The sequence below is a fragment of the Gigantopelta aegis genome, chromosome 3, assembly GCF_016097555.1.
Source record: "Gigantopelta aegis isolate Gae_Host chromosome 3, Gae_host_genome, whole genome shotgun sequence".
NCBI classification, from domain to species: domain Eukaryota; kingdom Metazoa; phylum Mollusca; class Gastropoda; order Neomphalida; family Peltospiridae; genus Gigantopelta; species Gigantopelta aegis.
In genome coordinates this window covers 91,024,665-91,045,265 of record NC_054701.1, presented here as the reverse complement: position 1 = coordinate 91,045,265, position 20,601 = coordinate 91,024,665, and the positions used below count along the sequence as shown (strand labels likewise).

At 39.6% G+C, this 20,601-nt stretch overlaps 1 protein-coding gene across 1 annotated transcript; it reads left to right on the top strand.

Annotated features, from left to right (window-relative positions):
• Positions 1 to 2,285: 2,285 nt before the first annotated feature.
• Positions 2,286 to 20,134, top strand: LOC121369318. The gene is made up of 2 exons (XM_041494297.1): positions 2,286 to 3,667; positions 19,004 to 20,134. Exons 1-2 carry the CDS (start codon positions 2,380 to 2,382, stop codon positions 19,018 to 19,020), a joined length of 1,305 nt encoding a protein of 434 aa, XP_041350231.1. The 5' UTR covers positions 2,286 to 2,379; the 3' UTR covers positions 19,021 to 20,134.
• Positions 20,135 to 20,601: the final 467 nt, after the last annotated feature.

Genomic DNA, 20,601 nt, shown 5'->3' with positions numbered 1-20,601 from the left:
TCCCAACACTAGTTTATTGAATTATTCTGTAGTTGAACTGAATCAGTCGGTCATAATCTATACTGGCGTATCATTATAATACTGTAATATATTTGTTATACACAGAATATTTTGTATTTTCAGTGCTATTGTGTACAAGCTTCCTGACATAGCAACTATTACAGGTTTATAACTTGTATCACAGACGTATGATCTGACCGTGGTATTTTAATGATTGTGTTTACCATGCGTTCCCATATGTATGTGTGTTGATAATGTTCAGTATGATTTAGGATACAAGTCACACAACTAGATTTTAATCAGATTAACAAAAATTACAAATTGTGAATAAATGGAAAATATAAATGAAAGTAACTACAGTGGTGTTATTTCTTCATTTACTAAGATATATAAATTTTTTAATACAACAAAACGCCCACACGCAACAGGCCTATGATTGAAGCGTATGTTGTTTTACATGCCATACATCTGACTCGGTCACCCAACCCCCACCTCTGTAATAATAACATCAATGGTCCTGATCTTTTCTGGATCAGTTAATTACGTCCATGGTTAAAATCCTGGACAGATAGCTGAGAAATATGCCCTGGAGAATGGCTTGGAATATAATTGTATATAAACACGAATATCAAAATAAACTGAAATCGACTTGGCACGTAGCAAGCGTATTCCCTTCTGGTGGTGGTGGACTATGGGTCGACTCGCAATCTTCGTGCATCCAGAGAAGATTATTACAAATGTTTCTTTTCTTCCACATACATGTAAAGTACATCTAACTCACTCTCATGTACTGACAAGAATTTTAAGGGTTTTTTTAATTGTTATAAAATATATTTTTAACAGCAGCAAAGACCACACAACGAAAGACATGAAAAGTGGGCAAAGGCGAATCTTAAATATGTGAGGTAGAGGGACGAGTATTCTAAAACGGGACCTCTTGGAACCGCTAGGATTCGCCAGTTAAGCAGGATATTATTTAAAATGTTGCCCGATTTATGCTTAATAATTCCCGCAGTCGAAAATGTCAGTCCTTTAATAAAAATGAACTACAAAAATATTTATACATGTATATCATTTCGAGAATGGCGGGGACCGGACTACCAAGTCCACCTCGTTAGATACGCCAACCCCCCCTTTTTTTTATCCCACTGCCCCCTTTCCTTTCTCTCCTTTGAATTCCATCTCATTTCTTTCCGATCTGGCAACTTCTCCTATCTTTCTACTTCTTTCGCTGTCCACCTCCACATCCAAGTCCTTGTCTCTCCAACCGCGGCATGTGCTTGTCTCTTGTGGCTATCTGTGCCACACACCTGGTATTCCCTATCAGCTTTTAGCTGTGGGCTTAGTCTGACCACTTCGGGGAGTTAAGAAACATTTGCAATCTTCAAAGAAGATCAAATTCGTTCACATATATTGATTATTCGTAGAGTGTTAACAACATAAGAATGTCTAGTTAGTTATTTCTAGTTGTTTTGTTGGGGTGGGAAGGAGGAGGGGGGGGGGGGGTAATAACCGCTAGCAAACACTCGTATTTTGCTTCACCGTTAGGTCAATTTGTTTTCCAGATTCTGAATAGCACCTCCAACATAAACGTAATACACAGACCTAATAATAATTATAAAACTAAACATAATTTATACACATATATATATCTAATGTACTCCTATCTGTATTGTCGAATGTGTATTCGCTGTTTCATCGAATACATTTTTATTATTACTGTAATGTTTGTAAGTTATATCAAAATATAATTATTTTAAATGGTGAATTCTTTGTTGACAAACTGTCAAACTATTTTAACCAAGCACGAACATAGGAGAAGGCAAGATTTTATTGTATGTGCTGAGCTCTTTGTATTCCATAATATTATTGGAATAGTATGTTGCCAACAATACAGTGTATGCTGACATCTTGAGTGCACTGGGTAACGAGGAGACTCTCGACAGCTTCTCAATGTTATAAATTTGTTCCTGACTGCCTCAAACATTAAGTGTGCGATTTTATTGTTGCCTCTTCTATTGGAGATGTAGTCATGATTAGCCATTTCTGTAATAAAACGAGACTTTGAGATGACGTACATAACTATGTAGTAATAATGTTCTTGTGTTTTGGCACAATCGATATTTTATCGTGTCCTTGGTAAACACAAACCACTTCCAGTCCATTCCGATTGCTCGTCTGCAAACACGTCGCAGAAATGAACAGGGGAGATAATTGCGCCTCTTACAGTCGGGCAATATTTATTGATTGGTTCTGTAAAGAAATGTAAGGAGATAGAGAGAGGCTTCAGCGAGACGTCTGTCTATCGCGGCTGGAAATCTAAGCAGTTGGGTATTGGCAATCACTCGTTCTTAGTGTTCCAGAGTCTGACATGGCGGCATGGGATGTCGCTCCAGCAAGCATGGTTTCAGTAAGGTGAGAGTCTCGGAAACGGCGCGTTCTGGCACCAACAGCGTAACGTCCAGCTCGCGAAAACTCTTTTCCAAAAAAATCAGATCCGTGACAAGCTGGAGTTCCGGTCAGTGGAATTCCACGGCAGTTTTAAAAACACCAGAGACTAGTAAAGAAACCTCGGACAATGCCTCGTCAAAAGAGCTGCAGTTTTCAGATTTCTGTACGACCAAGGCGACATACAACAAGTTTGGTTCGAAGACTTCAACCATCACCGTGCGGTTGTCAAGCGATGGATCGACGCTGCAGATTGAACAGTGCGAAATTCCAGCAGATATTTCCATACAGAGATCAGAAAGTGCGCCGTGTCTTGGATGTAGAAAGGGAAAATTGGAAAACAATATCAACAAGACATTTACAGTTGCAGCCCAGATGACACCCTTTTCGCTTGGAGGTTTTGGTGGTCATTCGCGTGAATCCAGTTTTAATACGATAAAAACAGTTAATTGTAGCCAGATAACTGTGGAAGAAATCGGCGAAATAAATGGGACAGAATTAAAAATTGAACAAGAAGAGGCAACGAAAATGAACGGAGCTCCACCTCAAGTTGCTACAAATATGAATTTTGAAACATCTCCCCAGTGCACATGCGCCGATGTTGGCATTAGCGAATGCACGTGCCTTTTGGAAGATGAAATAAATAAAAACTTCAATTCTCAGTTACAAAACGTAGAGTTTCATCGGAAAATCAGTGCTTTAAACCTGCACAATGACCACGTAAATCAAGATTTTAGCAATAACAACTTGATGGATGGATGTACCAAACTCAAATACAGTATGGGCAAGATCCTTCACTGTTATAAAACTCAGCTGAACGACCACATTATGGATATAAACAGTGCTTACGAGCGCATTCCAGCCACCGAAAGTGACCACTTTGAAAAGGCCGAGACTTTAGCATCTACCCTGTCCCACACGGACATGCTGACCAACGACCTGCACGATGACCAGTGGGCAGACTGTGATATCCGACACCTGTACGAGTGCTCCAACCCCACGCTGAATATTTCTCTGTCTCCGGCCACTTCGCGGGACCAGCTGTCCGTGTGTGGTCTGTATGACGACGGGCTGTACGAGGACGACTATCCGGACATGGGACAGGAGTACTCCCCGAGCGTGGTCTCCAGGCGCGTCCCACGCCGTGTACACGAAGCAGCCAAAGATTTAATTCTGCCAGATCATGACGCCCCCCAGGGGCGGCGGGATTTCATTAACGGTAAGTTGAAGTAAAGCCTGGATTATTCACTTAGCTTCACAAGTGTCAGGGGAAGGGTGCGTGTCGGTGTACACCGAATCTCTCTCTCTCTCTCTCTCTCTCTCTCTCTCTCTCTCTCTCTCTCTCTCTCTCTCTCTCTCTAAGCCACTGAAGATAAGATATAAATATAAAATAGACAAATCATTGAAAAATAAATATAAACCATGAAATATAGCTTTATAGAGACAGAAATGTTCGGTATAGTGTGGGTGTGACCGGGCGCGTGTGCAGGAAGTGTGTTTCTTCTTTTTTCAATATATTTTCCGAGGGAGCATGACTCGACCCTCCGATAAGCTTCGCTCGCCAATCTTGCCCGCCTCCCTTCTAACATTTCTGCTAACGCGCCTGACATACTTTAATAATCCTAGGAATAGCCGTGTATCATAGACCAATAATTTAATTGTGAAATGCAAACCTTGAATTCCGCATGCCACACCAATAATACAATAAAGAAAGAAAGAATGAAAAAAAAGATAAAATATTTTTAAACTCGCTATTTCTTTAGATATTCTACATTTTACGCATTAATACTGCCAGCAATAACGTATTCCACTAGAATACATGCCATACAAATTTGTTTTATTTTTAAAACCGTTTTTTACTAATTTTATTGCTAATACTGCCATTGGCTAGAAAATGGTTTTCTTTATAATGCATGTTGTTGATCATTCCGAACAGCACATACAGTGGTAATCTCTTTCCATTTCATTGTGATGTGACGAGGACAAACATTTCACACGGGCCTTCCCTCCCTGGGGAAATGTCAGACGTCAACCATTTGATTAATGATACGATCTTTGAATGGTGGTGTTGTCTTTAATATATTTTCCATTTCCCCACGCTGTTCAAATATGGACGTGGAAGAGCAGCAGTATCACGTGCCAAGCACTCAGCACCAGTGGGAATATTGATATACTTGTGAAACTACGTGTAATTTCATGGTGTAGAATTACATCCATTGCTGCTGTTTTGTAACTGACTTAGATTTAAGCGTACATAGTGTGAATAGATAGATAGATAACTAGTTTAACGTGCTCATATACCACTAGGGTTTCGAACACGCATGTGAATAGAACTTCAAGTACGAAACATTGTAAGTTAAAGTATACGTAAGATGTTTTCATTTAATCACGCTTACCATCGAATGTTTAACGACACCCCAGTACAAAAATGGAGGTCGGCTATTAAGTGTCAAACGAAGGTTAGCACACCAATACGATCTATGCTCCAAACTTCGTTTCGTTAGGGTCACAACAAAACGTGTGTACTGCGCATGCAAAAGGATTACTCTTTTAAAAAAAATTCAGTTATTTAAATTTAAAAACCCTCTAACAACAGGATAGTAAAACATATAAAAATTAAATCATCTGGCCTTGATGATCTGGCATGCACAAGGTCATTTGACACGTACCGAATGTTAATTCTACATTCCTTTTTTTAAAAACGCAATTGTAATTGTCAATGTGGACCTGATATTGGTAATTTTAAGAAATACATAAAAATGTCTTGGTAAAATTAAAGGTTTTTGGGGTTTAAATGTTTTAAATTAATATATACTTTTTATAAGATTTTATAATTATAATTATATATCGTCACTGCCCCAAACTTCGTTATCTTTTAAACTATACGAGGTAAATTTGTTTTCTAGTGCACACTTTCGGCAATCAGTATCAGATTTATTGTCATCTACTTGTTGATTTGTAAGGTTTTCCCTCACAGTTCTGAAGTACCAGTATTCCATCAACAATAAGTTCAAACAAATAACGATATATAATTATAATTATAAAGACTTATTAAAGTAATCACAAACGACGCACCACCATAAAAATGTTTCAGTAAAACTAGTCATAGTAATACTAAATAAGATACCAGAAACGCATATGTTAATATTATTTTCCAAAGTAATATATCATCGTCTTCTGTTAACTAATAAGGTTTGTTTTGTTTAACGACACCACTAGAACACATTGATATATTATCATCAGCTATTGGATGTCAAACATTTGGTAATTTTTACATATAGTCTTCTAGAGTAAGTAATATTAGTAACAAGGGATCTTTTATATGCACCATCCCAGACAGGATATCACATACCACGGCCTTTGATATACCAGTTATGGTTCACTGGCTGTAACGAGAAATAGCCCAATGGACCCACCGACGGGGATCCATCCTAGACCGACAGTACATCAAGCGAGCGCTCTACCACTGGGCGACGTCCCGTCCCCGTCTTCTGTTAAACAACAACAGCACTTCTAAACCACAGAGTGCACTCTTTTTTCCTATTTTGGGGGGTGGGATTTGGTAGGGTGGACTTTCGTCTGCTTCATAATTAGTTACCGTTATGCGCTTGCCTCGTCCATTAATCATTTTTGGAATAGATATAACTAATAATGATGAAAAGGACAAAGAAACAAGAAGATGAAAAAAATCTCATATCTTTCGCGCGAGTTATCATGGTTAATATCCCTAACCACCATCTTCAATCGATTTGAAATTTGAATAAAGAAAAAAGTTACTTCTGTTGTTTTCCCTGAGAAGACATTCTGTTGCAACATTACTCCGACTGAAAATCAATCACTGCGCCGAGGTTCGAAAGAAACAGATAGGAAGGCACTCCGTCATCGTAACGTCACGTTGGAGACATACTACTGAGAAAAGAACACGATAACGTGACGGTGGGGACATCTCACTAATGAGAAAAGAATAAGATACGGTGACGATGGGGACATTTCACTAATGAGAAAAGAAGAAGATACGGAGACGGTGGGGACATCTCACTAATGAGGAAAGAATAAGATAAGGTGACGATGGGGACATCTCACTAATGAGGAAAGTATAAGATAACGTGACGGTGGGGACATCTCACTAATGAGGAAAGAATAAGATAACGTGACGATGGGGACATCTCACTAATGAGGAAAGAATAAGATAACGTGACGATGGGGACATCTCACTAATGAGGAAAGAATAAGATAACGTGACGGTGGGGACATCTCACTAATGAGGAAATAATAAGATACGGTGACGGTGGGGACAACTCACTAATGAGGAAATAATAAGATAAGGTCACGATGTGGACATCTCACTAATGAGGAAAGAATACGATACGGAGACGGTGGGGACATCTCACTAATGAGGAAAGAATAAGATAACGTGACGGTGGGGACATCTCACTAATGAGAAAAGAATAAGATAAGGTGACGATGGGGATAATTCACTAATGAGAAAAGAATAAGATAAGGTGACGGTGGGGAATATCAGTCAAATAAAAATGTTATCAGTCACTCAGTGATGATAACACATTTCACTATTTCGCTCTAAAATGTGTTATCATCGCTGTAGAAAGTGTTATCATCACTGCAATAAAGCCGAAACTATTTTGCTGCTGGCGTTTTAAAACTAAAGGTAAATTGCCAAAAGTTATATAGTAAATAGAAAATTTAAAGCGTGACTCGTGACATATGATTGCAAACTTCACTCGATGAGTTATAAATCATATTTGACAAAAAACATGAATTATCCTCTTTGTATTAAGCTTGAGATTATATGATAAAGAGATTATTACCCTCGTGTGTTTCGGTATCGCCAATATCATAACCAAAATAACGCCAGACAATAATTGTTAACAATTTATTAACGGAACCGTACCACGCGGACGCGAACGAAACCACTTGCCAGTGACGAAAAATAGTTCCATCGATAAACGAGTTTTTAACTTCAAATGTTTGTAATATAGTAAAAATAAAATTAATTATGTATACTTGATTGATTATTAATGTTATTTATAATCTAATTATTGCTTTAGCATTAACTGGGGTGGCTAGAAACTGTTGGAAATTACAGACGGGGTATAAGAGAATTTGGCTCCGCCCACAGGGGTATAAGGGATTTGTCCAACGGCAAACAACCAATGAGATTAAAGAATTTTACATGAAGGCGAGATAAATATATATATATATATATATATATATATATATATATATATATATATATATATATATGTTACAGTTAATCTGTATAATCAGGTAATATGTATATTACCTGATTTTTTCAGCTAATATGTATATTACCTGTTTCACTCAGGTAATGTGTATATTAACTGAAAAAATCAGGTAATATACATATTACCTGAAATATACTTCACTAATTTATACAGATTACCTGAAACGTGCAGAATGGTATTGACAAGTCTTTAGATCAATGTAGACCAAGTTCTCAGTTCAAAATAAGTCTTTTGATCAATGTAGTCCACGTTCTCAGTTCAAAACAAGTCTTTTGATCAATGTAGTCCAAATTCTCCTTGATTTGTCACAATACCTTTGATGTACATGTTCATTGTTAAATCATTTCATAGACAATGTTACAATTAATCTGTATAATCCACCACTGCTGTTTTAACTAATCCTGTCTGTAGAGCACAATAAAGTTGTGCCAGCCTGCTAGGACGCAGATGGGATTAGTTGGGAAAACAATGCTTGATTTAGGCTGCTGATTTCCTTTGACTGGCTTCATTTGATTGGTAGGTATAAATAACCTGGTGAATGGTGTTCACAGTGACACACGGGACTGGACTGTTGGACTCAAGTTTGTGCAATTTCAAAAGAACTCGAGCCATCACACTGGAATCAAGCGTTCTCCCTTTGCTGCTCTGTTTGGTGCCGATGCAAAGGTAGGATTGACATCATCCAGCCTCCCCCAAGATGTCACTGCAAGGTTGCAAACTGAAGACGACCTCCTGTCTGCAGTATCCCATCCAAACCCAATCGAGAAATCCAGCGAGGAAGCAGAACCTGTACCAGTCTCACCCATCTCTGTACGTCAGGAGGAAATTAGGCTGCAGAGAGAGTGCCAGAGATGCCCAGTTCCAGCAGGCAGAAAGAATGGTCAAACGAAGTCACATTGTGTTTTCTAGTGTGCAAATCGGAAGCAATGTGACAGTGCCCATTCCTTCAGTTGACAGAGGACGTGCAGATCCTAGGAACATCATCGGAGTTGTGACAGAGTGCAGTGACAACGAGTTGTACACAATTGCTGTAAAAGGAGGAATATTGGATCGAAAGTATTCTAGAAACCAATTCGATGTGTGTGCTACGACCTTGTATTCACCCGATGATGTCTGTACAGATAAGGACATTTCCCTGCGTCAAGCTGTGCAACTGGAGTCAAGATGCGGTGGACAAGGTTTCACAAGATGTAACTGTGCTGGAAGTAAGAGGTGTCAGACAAATCGATGTAAATTCTTCAAAGCCAGATTAGTGTGCAATTCCCGCTGCCATTCCAGCCTGCCATGCATAAACAAGAACTGTTGTTGATGAGAACTTTGACTACATTGATCAATAGACTTGTTTTGAACTGAGAACTTTGACTACATTGATCAATAGACTTGTTTTTAATTAAAAATTTGGACTACATTGATGAAAAGATCTTGTTGTTTGTTCTGCAGTAGTGTGTTGCAAATGGTATGTGTTTTAAGCCAATAAAGATTGCCAGCATATTATTGTTTATAGTTAGTTATTCATTCAGTCAAATAACAACCTTGTCAATACCATTCTGCACGTTTCAGGTAATCTGTATAAATTAGTGAAGTATATTTCAGCTAATATACATATTACCTGAGTGAAACAGGTAATATACATATTAGCTGAAAAAAATCGGGTAATATACATATTACCTGATTATACAGATTAACTGTAACATATATATATATATATATCTAAATGCTAAAGGGAGCTAAACATTATTCTCCTCGAACTAGTTTTAGGCGATTCATGGGGAGCGGGAGCGATAGCTCACCTTCAACGCCGAGAAATCTGTAATAGAACAGAACATACGACGTCGTTATCGGCCTCGGTGGTGTCGTGGTTAAGCCATCGGACATAAGGTTGGTACGTACTGGGTTCGCAGCCCAGTACCGGCTCCTATCCAGAGCGAGTTTTAACGACCACTACACCGACTTCTCTCTCACTAACCACTAACCCACTGTCCTGGACAGACAGCCCAGATAGCTAAGGTGTGTTCCCAGGACAGCGTACTTGAACCTTAAATTGGATATAAGCACGAACATAAGTTGAACTGAAATCATATGACATCAGGCCTGTAGGAATAACATCTGTAGTCGAGGGCACGATCTCTAGTGGAGGGTCGGAGGGGTCACAGTCTCCAGTGGAGGGAGGGGTCACAGTCTCTAGTGGAGGGTCGGAGGTGCCATAGTCTCTAGTGGTGGGAGGGGTCACAGTCTCTAGTGGAGGGAGGGGTCACAGTCTCCAGTGGAGGGAGGGGTCACAGTCTCTAGTGGAGGGTCGAAGGGGCCATAGTCTCTAGTGGTGGGAGGGGTCACAGTCTCCAGTGGAGGGAGGGGTCACAGTCTCTAGTAGAGGTCGGAGGGGCCATAGTCTCTAGTGGTGGGAGGGGTCACAGTCTCCAGTGGAGGGAGGGGTCACAGTCTCTAGTGGAGGGTCGGAGGGACCATAGTCTCTAGTGGTGGGAGGGGCCATAGTCTCTAGTGGTGGGAGGGGTCACAGTCTCCAGTGGAGGGAGGGGTCACAGTCTCTAGTGGAGGGTCGGAGGGGCCATAGTCTCCAGTGGTGGGAGGGGTCACAGTCTCTAGTGGAGGGTCGGAGGGGCCATAGTCTCCAGTAGTGGGAGGGGTCACAGCCATATTTTAATCTTTATTTTTACATAGTAGGACAACTAAAAAAACCCGAAGGTCTACATTTTCGTCCTCGGGCCTGCACGACCTTTAATGTACCAAAAAAAATAAAAAATAATGTACCAGGCGTGCTAAAAAGATGAGATGGCGGGGAAACATAATGGATATAGTGGACAGTCGGTGACTCATCACACCTCAGCCGAGCACTTCGTCACGACAGACGTCTGACGAGGAAGGAATAAGGTGCATAACGAGATGGTGAATAGGTCGACTGGCGGGAAAACAGATCACGTAACAATGGAGACACCACACGGACCGATAAATCCGATAGTTACGTCTCATCTTGTGTAGAAAATACGATGCAAATAATTCAACGATGTATATAAAAAGTACAAAAGCCACTCGTATGAAATTTAAAAAGAAGAAAAAACAAAGCAAAACAAACAAAACAAAACAAAACAAAATAAAGAAAATTAAAATCATAATAATTAAAAGAAATGAAAAATAAAACTATCAACAATATTAAAACTGTTTTTGTATTCACAATACATTAGTTAAAAGTTAAAAAAAAAGTTTTCAAAAGAGCCTAAATATTGGCGACGTACGCAACCCAGTCGTAAAGTGTTCGCCTGATGCGCGGTCGGTTTGGGATTGATCGTCGTCGGTGGGCCCATTGGGCTATTTCTCGTTCCAGCCAGTGAATCACAACTGGTGTAACAAAAACCGTGGTATGTGCTATCCTGTCTGTGGGATGGTGCATATAAAAGATCCCTTGCTGCTAATCGAAAAGAGTAGCCCATGAAGTGGCGACATCGGGTTTCCTCTCTCAATATATGTGTGGTCCTTAACCATATGTCCTTCTGTTGGGTTCCCAGCCAGTGCCTCTTGACTGGTACACCAAAAGCCTTGCTAACTGTGCCGTAGCAAAGGGCGGGGCCACGGAGGCCATGCCGCCACCCCCACCAAACTTTTTTTTACTTTATTAAATATTATAAAATCATACAAACAAATTGTTGGTTGTTCCAGACTATTGCCACGTTCGTGCTGTTTTCATTTAATATGTTGTAAATGTGTTAATTCTCTGATACTGTCGAATGATGGCTGTGAGTGTAATAAGGTTACGTTTCGTTCTGGAAATAACGACAATAACAGCAGCTTAATATGACGCGTCACGCTGGTGGATATTATATAGCTTAATATAACGCGAGCGTAATGAATGAATGAATGAATGAATGAATGAATGTTTAACGACACCCCAGCACGAAAAATACATCGGCTATTGGGTGTCAAACTATGGTAATGCAAATAAATAAAGTGATGATCAACATCAATATAAAAATTCAAGACTTAAACAAAAACAGTGTAAAGAACTGTTCAAAAACACAAATATCACAGAATTTTACGGATACTGAATTTTACTCAAAACTTCAATTTTGTGCTGTATTGGCCATTCTCAAAGAGAATGTTACACCCCTGCACCACGGTGAGGTTACAGCACACGCAGGGGAACGCGAGCGTAAGTTATCATTATATGGAAAACACAAATGTATGAAATGGAGATGTGCTGAAATAGATGCACATAGGCGTCGGAAGATAATTGAAGGTTGGTACTGCTAAATATCAATTTGATTTTTACCCAGGAGGGGAAGCAATGCATTATCATCAAAATTGATGAGGCAGAGTATGACAGCCCCCCCCCCCCCACCCCACCCCCAGCCCACACACACGGCTTCCGATTATGGTGTATATCATTATTAATCCATCAAGTATATATACCCACGCACATATTGTTACAGAATACTGATATCTGAAATGGACACATTAACCCTTTCTAGGCTGCTTTGTTGGTAGGATAAAGAAGCCCGGTCAACGACTTGATTGGATTCCCTTACATCACGTTTTCTCGGCTCCGTGTTTATTGTAGCGGAAATACCAGTCGAACGATCGGCCGTTCTCATTACCAGCTAATATTGTGTGCATGTCTGAAATAGCGGACCCAGCAGCGCGTGAATGGAAGTGAATTACTGATGTAGAATCAGTGAATCTGCCAGACAGATGGTGAATACGCTCCATATGCAATGACAGTTGCGTGATCCAAGATGTTCAATTGGCACACACTGCACGCGCTACATAATACCGATACTTCGCTAGGTGGTAGGCTATTTAAGCCTGAGTTAGATCGAAAAAAAGTTTGTTTTGTTTAACGACACCACTAAAGCACATTGGTTTATTAATCATCGGCTATTGGATGTCAAACATTTGGCAATTTTGACATATAGTTTTAGAAAGAAAACCCGCTACATTTGTCCATTAGTAGCAAGGGATCTTTTATATGCACCATCCCACAGACATGATAGCACATACCACGGCCTTTACTATGCCAGTCGTGGTGCACTGGCTGGAATGAGAAATAGACCAATGGGCCCACCGACGGGGATCGATCCCAAACCGACCGCGCATTAAGCGGGCACTTTACCACTGGGCTACGTCCCGCCCCTTTTAGAGCTAGATCGAGGTCTAGCGGGTTTATATTCAATCCTAACAAAGTAAATGTTCAACAAATGAATATAACACTCAAACTTAATTGGATATAGACAAGTTAATGGAATAGTCGTATTAGATATAACCCAAGAGTCCGTCTTAACTGCAACGAACGTTCGACATGAAACTGGATTGTGGGATGCACAAATAAAATAAAATAAAATAAATTGAAAATCCATCAAAATTAGTTAATAACTATCCTCTTCAAACAAAATAGTCCTTAAACAGTTCTAAATGTGTTACTTTCCATTCCAATTTGTGCGACTTAAAACATTTCGGAGGTCGACTCGTTCCAGCACAGACGTAGCATAGAATATTGATACACAGGCTGTGGAGTGTTCGTGATCGAAAACCACGTGGAGATAAAACTTTTTAGTAAAAAAAAAAAAAAAATGTTTACAATGTCCAAAGAAAAAACCCTCATTACCTTTAAAAAACAAAAATAGTCTAGCATAATCATTGCAAGATGAAGGTGTCCGCCGATTGCGCCACGCCATTGTGATTATGTATGCAACATCGCGAGAGTGTGGCCACTGTACGTTCCACGCAAATAAGACGAGTAAATGACCGACTATTCAGTGTTAATGTGGCTATCGATTGCCGTTTGACCGCGTGCAAAAAAGCTTCTGGCTGCAGTAGTTTGTGTTGATGCCGTCCATTCGGGTAAGAGGAAAGGCTTACTAGAAGCTCAAGTCTCCATCAAACATATTTAGACAGCTTAGTGCTGGCAGACTCGCAGGGATTCGTCATCAACAGAACGGATTCGGTGTTTTCCACACCCCTGCGACCAGATGTCTCGGCGGCATCCTTGTTGGTGAAGCCGATCAACTTGGTTGTCCGGCCAAACTGAAAGCGCGCTGGCAGCCTGATTCGGGGTGAATAGAAATTAGTGATGTGCGAATGGCCGGCAAAGATGTTTGTATATTCGATGAATACCAATTGTCCTGGCTCGTTAAGTGACGGAAGCCTTTATTACCTGTAGACAAATTAACTTTGCCCTCTCAATACGACATATTAGCATACGTTCTGATGCCTTATTTTGACAATACCAATGAATATAAATATGTTCTTTGACACCATGACTAACATAGTATGAAAGGTCGGAGAAGGATAAAACTCTCAGGCGTCAGTCCACAGTTCTTTGATGGAAGCATGGCAACAAGTACACTTACAGCAAGATGGACAAAGAAAATGTATCTTGCATCTAACAGAAAGGGATTAAGTGCTCGCCTGATGCGCGGACGGCCTGGACCAATTTATCGTTCCAACCAGTGTTCTATAACTGGTATTCCAAAGGATGTAGTATGTACTATGCTTTCTGTGGGATAGTGCATATAAAAGATCCCTTGCTATTATTGAAAAATATAGCGGGTTTCCAAATGTCTGACATCCAGTAGCTGATGATTAAATAAATCAATGTGCTTTAGTAGTGTCGTGAAAGAAAACAAAATTTGATTTTAACTGACGGATTGGGTACAAACTCTATATTAGATTTTGGTTATAATGGCAAACATTAATGTGACAAAAAAGGCTCAAACAAATTTGATTCGCAAAACGCATTTTCTTGTTTTCCGGCAACGCACACGGCAAACAAAATTAAGCTAATCATGTTTTTGTTTCGGGAAAACCGGTTTTTCACAGCTGTGTGCGTTGGGCTTTAGGACGGGTGACCGTTTTGGCGGGTCATAAAGTAACAACCATATGATTTCTTCTTCTCATGGTGGCCTTACACTGTCCGCTGAATCAGTGCCTCACCACTGGTATACCAAAAGACCGTGATATGTGCTATCCTGTCTGTTTGAAAATGTAGTTAATGAAAAATGTAGCGGTTTTCCCCTGGAAGACTGTGTTAGAATTATTAAATATTTGACCCCTAATAACTGATAATTAATTAATCAGCATGCTGTAGTTGTGCCGTCAAACAAAATACACTAACTTTAACCTTTCCACTGATCGGAGTACCCAGTCACCTAGCACTTACCAACCCGCTGTGCAATAACAGAGATAATGTATGATGTATTAATCACAAATGACTTTGGGCCATACAACTCGGACTCTGACATTTGGTGTTGATGGCGAAGACTTGTGTCAGTAAGTGCTGTCAGTAATGACATGCGCAGCATGTTGTCAACAAGAAGCAGATCTTGGACGAAGACTATTGATCCGTACCATGATTCAGATATTTGTTTATGTAAATCCTAGAACAGAAGCTAAGGTTTCATCTTTTCTTTTCTCTTCACGATCCGGTCTCTATTCAGAGTAAACTTCAAATATTTTCAGTCAAAAGTCTTGCTGTAAGATGATCGCCTATTGTATGGCTAAAGGCTAAAAGGACTTTACGTGCACATTCAGTGCAAGCTGTTGTAGCGCACGCCTATACTGGGCACAGGGACCGGCCTTGGCCGGATCTCTCTGTCCAAGACAGGAAAAAGGTGTGCGTGTGTGTGTGTGGGGGGGGGGGGGGGGGGGGGTAGAGAAGGGACGCCTGCACTGGCAAGTGCAAGGGAGCACCAGCAGTCCAAGTATTGGTGACAGGCGGAGTGTAATTGGTGCTATGGAATTTTGAGTGTCCCGTAGGATTATGCCAAAGAGAAAGAGGTGCGCGTTTACATGAGGGAGATTTGGCGCCTAATGTATGTTTCCAAACTTATTTTGTACCTGTGGAAACGTATTACCTCACTGAAAAATTAAAAACCCTTCTCATTTCCAATTGTTCTCGTAATGCAACATAAGTGACGTGTATTATATCACGTGGCCATTAACCTGACAAAGTTACAGATCTTTATACAAGGCAAACGTCAGGTCAGGTCAGGTCATAGGGTTTTACATGTACACCCAAAACAAGCTGTTGTAGCGCACGCCTGTCCTGGGCGCAGGTGCCGGCCTCGGCCAGCTCCTCCGTCCAGGACAGGAAAAGGGTTGGGGTGGGTAGAAGAGGGGACCTCCCGCGCTGGCAAGTGCAAGGGAGCACCAGCAGTTTGACCGGAATCGGTAGCGGGCGGGGGCAATTTTGGTGCTATTGAATTTTGAATATTCCGTAGGATCAAGTTAAAAAGGAAAGTAGTGCGCAATTTCTTGGAGGAATTTTGGCGCATTTTTTAACGGTTCATCGAAAGAAAAAAGGCAAACGTCTATTTTTTTATATATTTTTTTTTTTTTGGGGGGGGGGGGGTAAACATCTTCAGTCGAGGCAGGCTTCTGTTTAAGGACTTACGGTAATTATTATACGGCGTGAGGCGTCACTAACAAGCATTGCGTGTCTCAATGCTTTCAACATCCAGGAACGTCCATCACAAGTATTGCCTGCCGCAGTCATCAGTGATACAATTTAGAATATAAAGAGAGATAAACAAATGTTTATCGACATCCCAGATCCAAAACCACTTTAAACATTGAACGTCAAACAAAGGTAAATAACATAAATGTGAAACGTTCTGACGCATTTTAATACAACATTAAACAAAAATAAAGTCTTCAAAAACCCACACAAAAGAAAACAAACGTTATGATTAGACAATGAAAACAGTTAATGGGAAAGGACCTGGTAGATATACAGCAAAACCTGTCTAAACCGGACAATAAAAACAAACCGGAATACTGTCAAAATCGGTTAAGTTTCATGGTCCCGAATTTTCTGAATTCTAAAACGCGACTCTCTAAAAACCGGATCCTGTCTAAATCGGATAAATATTAGGTCTCCCACAGGACGCGGTTTAGACAGGTTTCACGTATACTATAATTTATAGGTGCCATCTAAACAATATTTACCTAATACAATGTTGCAAATATTATAAGACGCTTAACTTAATTTTGTTATTGTTTGTTGGGTATTTGTGTGTGTGTGTGTGTGTGTATGTGTGTGTGTGTTTTAATGTTCTTGTTTTTATCCAAGGTGTGGATATTCTTTCTGGGAAGACCATGACCAGCTGTCTGTGATGTTAGTTTCCAATTAGTTTTAGTTTTGCTTGGGTGTAATTAAAGGTTAATCGCGTTCTTCCATTTCGTTTTAAATACCCCAGGAATGTGCCGAATACGAAAAATTGTACCACTCAGTTACAAAACTTATACAGACAACCAAAACTGTAATTCATATAAAACACATCTTTCTATTTAAAGTATATGTGTTTGTGTTTTTTCTGAAGCACATTCTTACGTTTGAATTTCCACACGCATGCCAAGTTAAAATATTGGAAACGAGGTTTTTATTTTTGGAAAGGAACGTGATTGAACAGAATACTGTTCGTTTGGTTCACCATTCTATCCCAGGTCAAGTCACTGGCAATCTGATTAAAATTAGCTCTACTGGTAATAGTGGAGCTAATTTTAATTAGATTGGGGCAGTCGTGCCTGAAACCGCTGTGGTATAGAGGCATGTAAATAGAGTTCAGAGTCCGTGGCATTACCATTATTTCTTGTTGACTGAAATTTAGAACTAGCAAACTTTAACGAGGGCTACCAGATTTTATAAGCTGTTAAAAGTTAAAAGTCAAGGCATAGTATAATAATATTTTTTTAAATGAGTAGTTATATCAAAATCTAACTCAAAAAAAGTTTGTTTTATTTAACGACGCCGCTAGAGCACATTGATTTTTAATCTTATCATCGGCTATTGGACGTCAAACATATGGTCATTCTGACACTATTTTTTAGAGGAAACCCGCTGTCGCCACATAGGCTACTCTTTTACGACAGGCAGCAAGGGATCTTTTATTTGCACTTCCCACAGGCAGGATAGCACAAACCATGGCCTTTGTTGGACCAGGTATGGATCACTGGTCGGTGCAAGTGGTTTACACCTACCCATTAAGCCTTGCGGAGCACTCACTCAGGGTTTGGAGTCGGTATCTGGATTAAAAATCCCATGCCTCGACTGGGATCCGAACCCAGTACCTACCAGCCTGTAGACCGATGGCCTGCCACGACGCCACCGAGGCCGGTCAAAATCTAACTCAAGTGCTCAAGAGAGAACTTTTTTTACATAGTGATTAAAAAGACTCGTATAAGCACATTTTGACTCATAGTTGCAAAGTTCTCAAGTCTGTTTAATCAACATTCACCTGCTGACATATCGGATTGTTATTGATTGATATCGGGTACTAAATATAGTACGTGGGTACGAAACGTATCTTTGAATGTACAGTAACCCCCTATATATATATATATATATATATATATATATATATATATATATATATATATATATATATATATATATATATATACACATGTATAATTATAATTATATACTTCTTTTGTGTGTGTGTGTTTGTAACACGCAGAACTTTAATGGACGTAAGGCCATAATTTACGTAAAAGTAACATATAATGGGCCAAAACAGTGAGGTACCACGCCATCATTTGTGGTGCCGATACTTGTTGTAGCAGCTCAATATAGTCCGGTTTAGGATAGAGTCCTTCACTTAAAAAATAATATTGACAGTCCGGTTTAGGATATAGTCCTTCATTAAAAATAAAATAAATAAATAATACTGAAATTCCCTTTCAGATGTTTCTTTGACAATAAGCCTACAAGTAGGTTGACCTCTGTATTTTTTAAAATAACCATGCGTTTACAGTTACTGGTCTCTTCAGTATTAAATGACAACTGTGCAAGTGGTATGCTGCCACCAAGTTGCTTATATAAATGACTTGGTATATTAGCAAAAGAAAGCGGTGCTCTGGCATTGGGGGTGGGGGGGGGGGGGGGGAATTCAAAATGTTCATTGGCAATCTATGATGCACTTCCCACAAATAGTAGTCACGTAGCCTTGTCGACATTGTCCTATATTTTCACAGAATATATTCCGACAGAAACTTGAAAAGAATGTAAAAATAAATGCTGGTGTGCAACCTTGATCATGGTGAACAATATAGAGATTCTATACTGTATGACTGAAATCATTATGGTGATGGAAATAAATGGAATACTTATTCTACATCTCAAATAGTTTTAAACTACGGTTCTTGAGTGTCCATCTTCACTATTACGACCCTTGGTGGCAAGGGGGGAAAAAATCCTCTTCTGATATATAACATGCCTATTAATCGTCGTACCCAGTTTGTTTCTAATACGTTCATTAATTAAAAAGAAATCTTTATTCCAGTCTTTTTCAGATTCTGACAACGAATTATAAATAGTACAATAATCGGACTATGCGATATAGTCAGGAAATGCAGACACCATCTGAGCTTGGCAGTCATGTCTACTTTTGTCCACAATTTGTCACTGAAGGAATGAGAGGCTGTGATTCTGCGACTCCTGAATATACCATCACACCAGCCGCTGTGATTCACTGATGGACCAAGACAACGGAACGTCTCGATTCTAGCACATCTTTAGTAACTCACTAAATACAGGAACAGATACAGGAATAATGTTTGGGGTTTTTAAATATATAAATTTGACGTATAGTTTAGATTCATGCCATATACACAGACAGCTAAAGATAATACTGGCTTACATATCTGGACAGCGACTTTGTTTTCTTCTTCCTTGTTTTTGTGCGTGTATAGAATTCAAAACTGTTTGTAAGAGTTTAATGTCTTTAAAGAGACACGGCTTTGTTCCTTATTTTGTCGTTTTAATATTTTAATATGTCACATATTATGCCCAACTCGTGATATCTGAAAACTCGTCGGTGGAAGACCACGCGATCGCTTGAATATCTGCACCAGTGCACCGACTACTCCACACCGACATATCTGGAAGCTTGTATGCTGCGCAGGAAGCGATCAATAAACCAATCGCTTGTTCTGTAACATGCCAGCATATTATTTTTCAAACTACATCGACAGCAGCAGCTCATGGCGAGATCCGAAGTCGAGCCCAGAGTAACCGGCGGCGATGAACGATTCTTAGTCATCTGGAATTGGTTCTTGTTGGCGGGGATGTAGTTTGTAATCAGTTTTTGATAAAGTCTAATGTCTTACATCAGGATTTTGAAATGCATGGGGAAAAAACCCAGAAGATAATATGGTTGAATTTCTAATAGCTATTTGTCAATGGGTGATGAACATTGAGAAAAGATATTGGAGATCAATAAATAAGCAACGTGTTCGGCAACACGCCAGAGCTGCTTGAATACAAAGTAACCCAGAGATTTTCACGCTGAACCTACAGAACGTATTTTTGCGAATTGTAAATACGACGGCAATGATGATGTATGAATACATTTGAATAGATGTCAAAAATATAATAAAGTTACTGCCTTTTAAATTGTAGTCGTTGTGGTTAGAAAAATGGAATGTAAATGACAAGATTTTGCCAAGAAATGTCACTTTATGATTATAGTACACTGGTACTCCTGTTTGCAAGGGATGTTGTTTTGAACGTTCACACATTATGTTACAACCCCTATGTAGTAACTGGATAAAAATCAAAATCGATCAAAATCAATCTCTCTCTCTCTCTCTCTCTCTCTCTCTCCATTTCTAAAGTAAGCAAACATTTTTATATAAGAAAAAAACGAGGAGATAAAGCAATATTAGATGTATCAAATCGTAAATGTATGGCAACATGACATTGTAATTGTATTGTTTTCATCAGGGGATTCTCTTAGTATTTTCCTATGATGCATGGATGGTATAATATATTGGCTGTTGCCATGTGTAGTGTGATCAACACTGAAGGTGCGGGGCCTAAGCTTCAGGTGATTATAACCTTTGAAAAGGGAAACTGTTCACTATAGCGTCAAAACATATT

Coding starts and splice junctions, on each gene's coding strand:
- LOC121369318 (XM_041494297.1), top strand. CDS start 2,380: ATGGGATGTCGCTCCAGCAAGCATGGTTTCAGTAAGGTGAGAGTCTCG.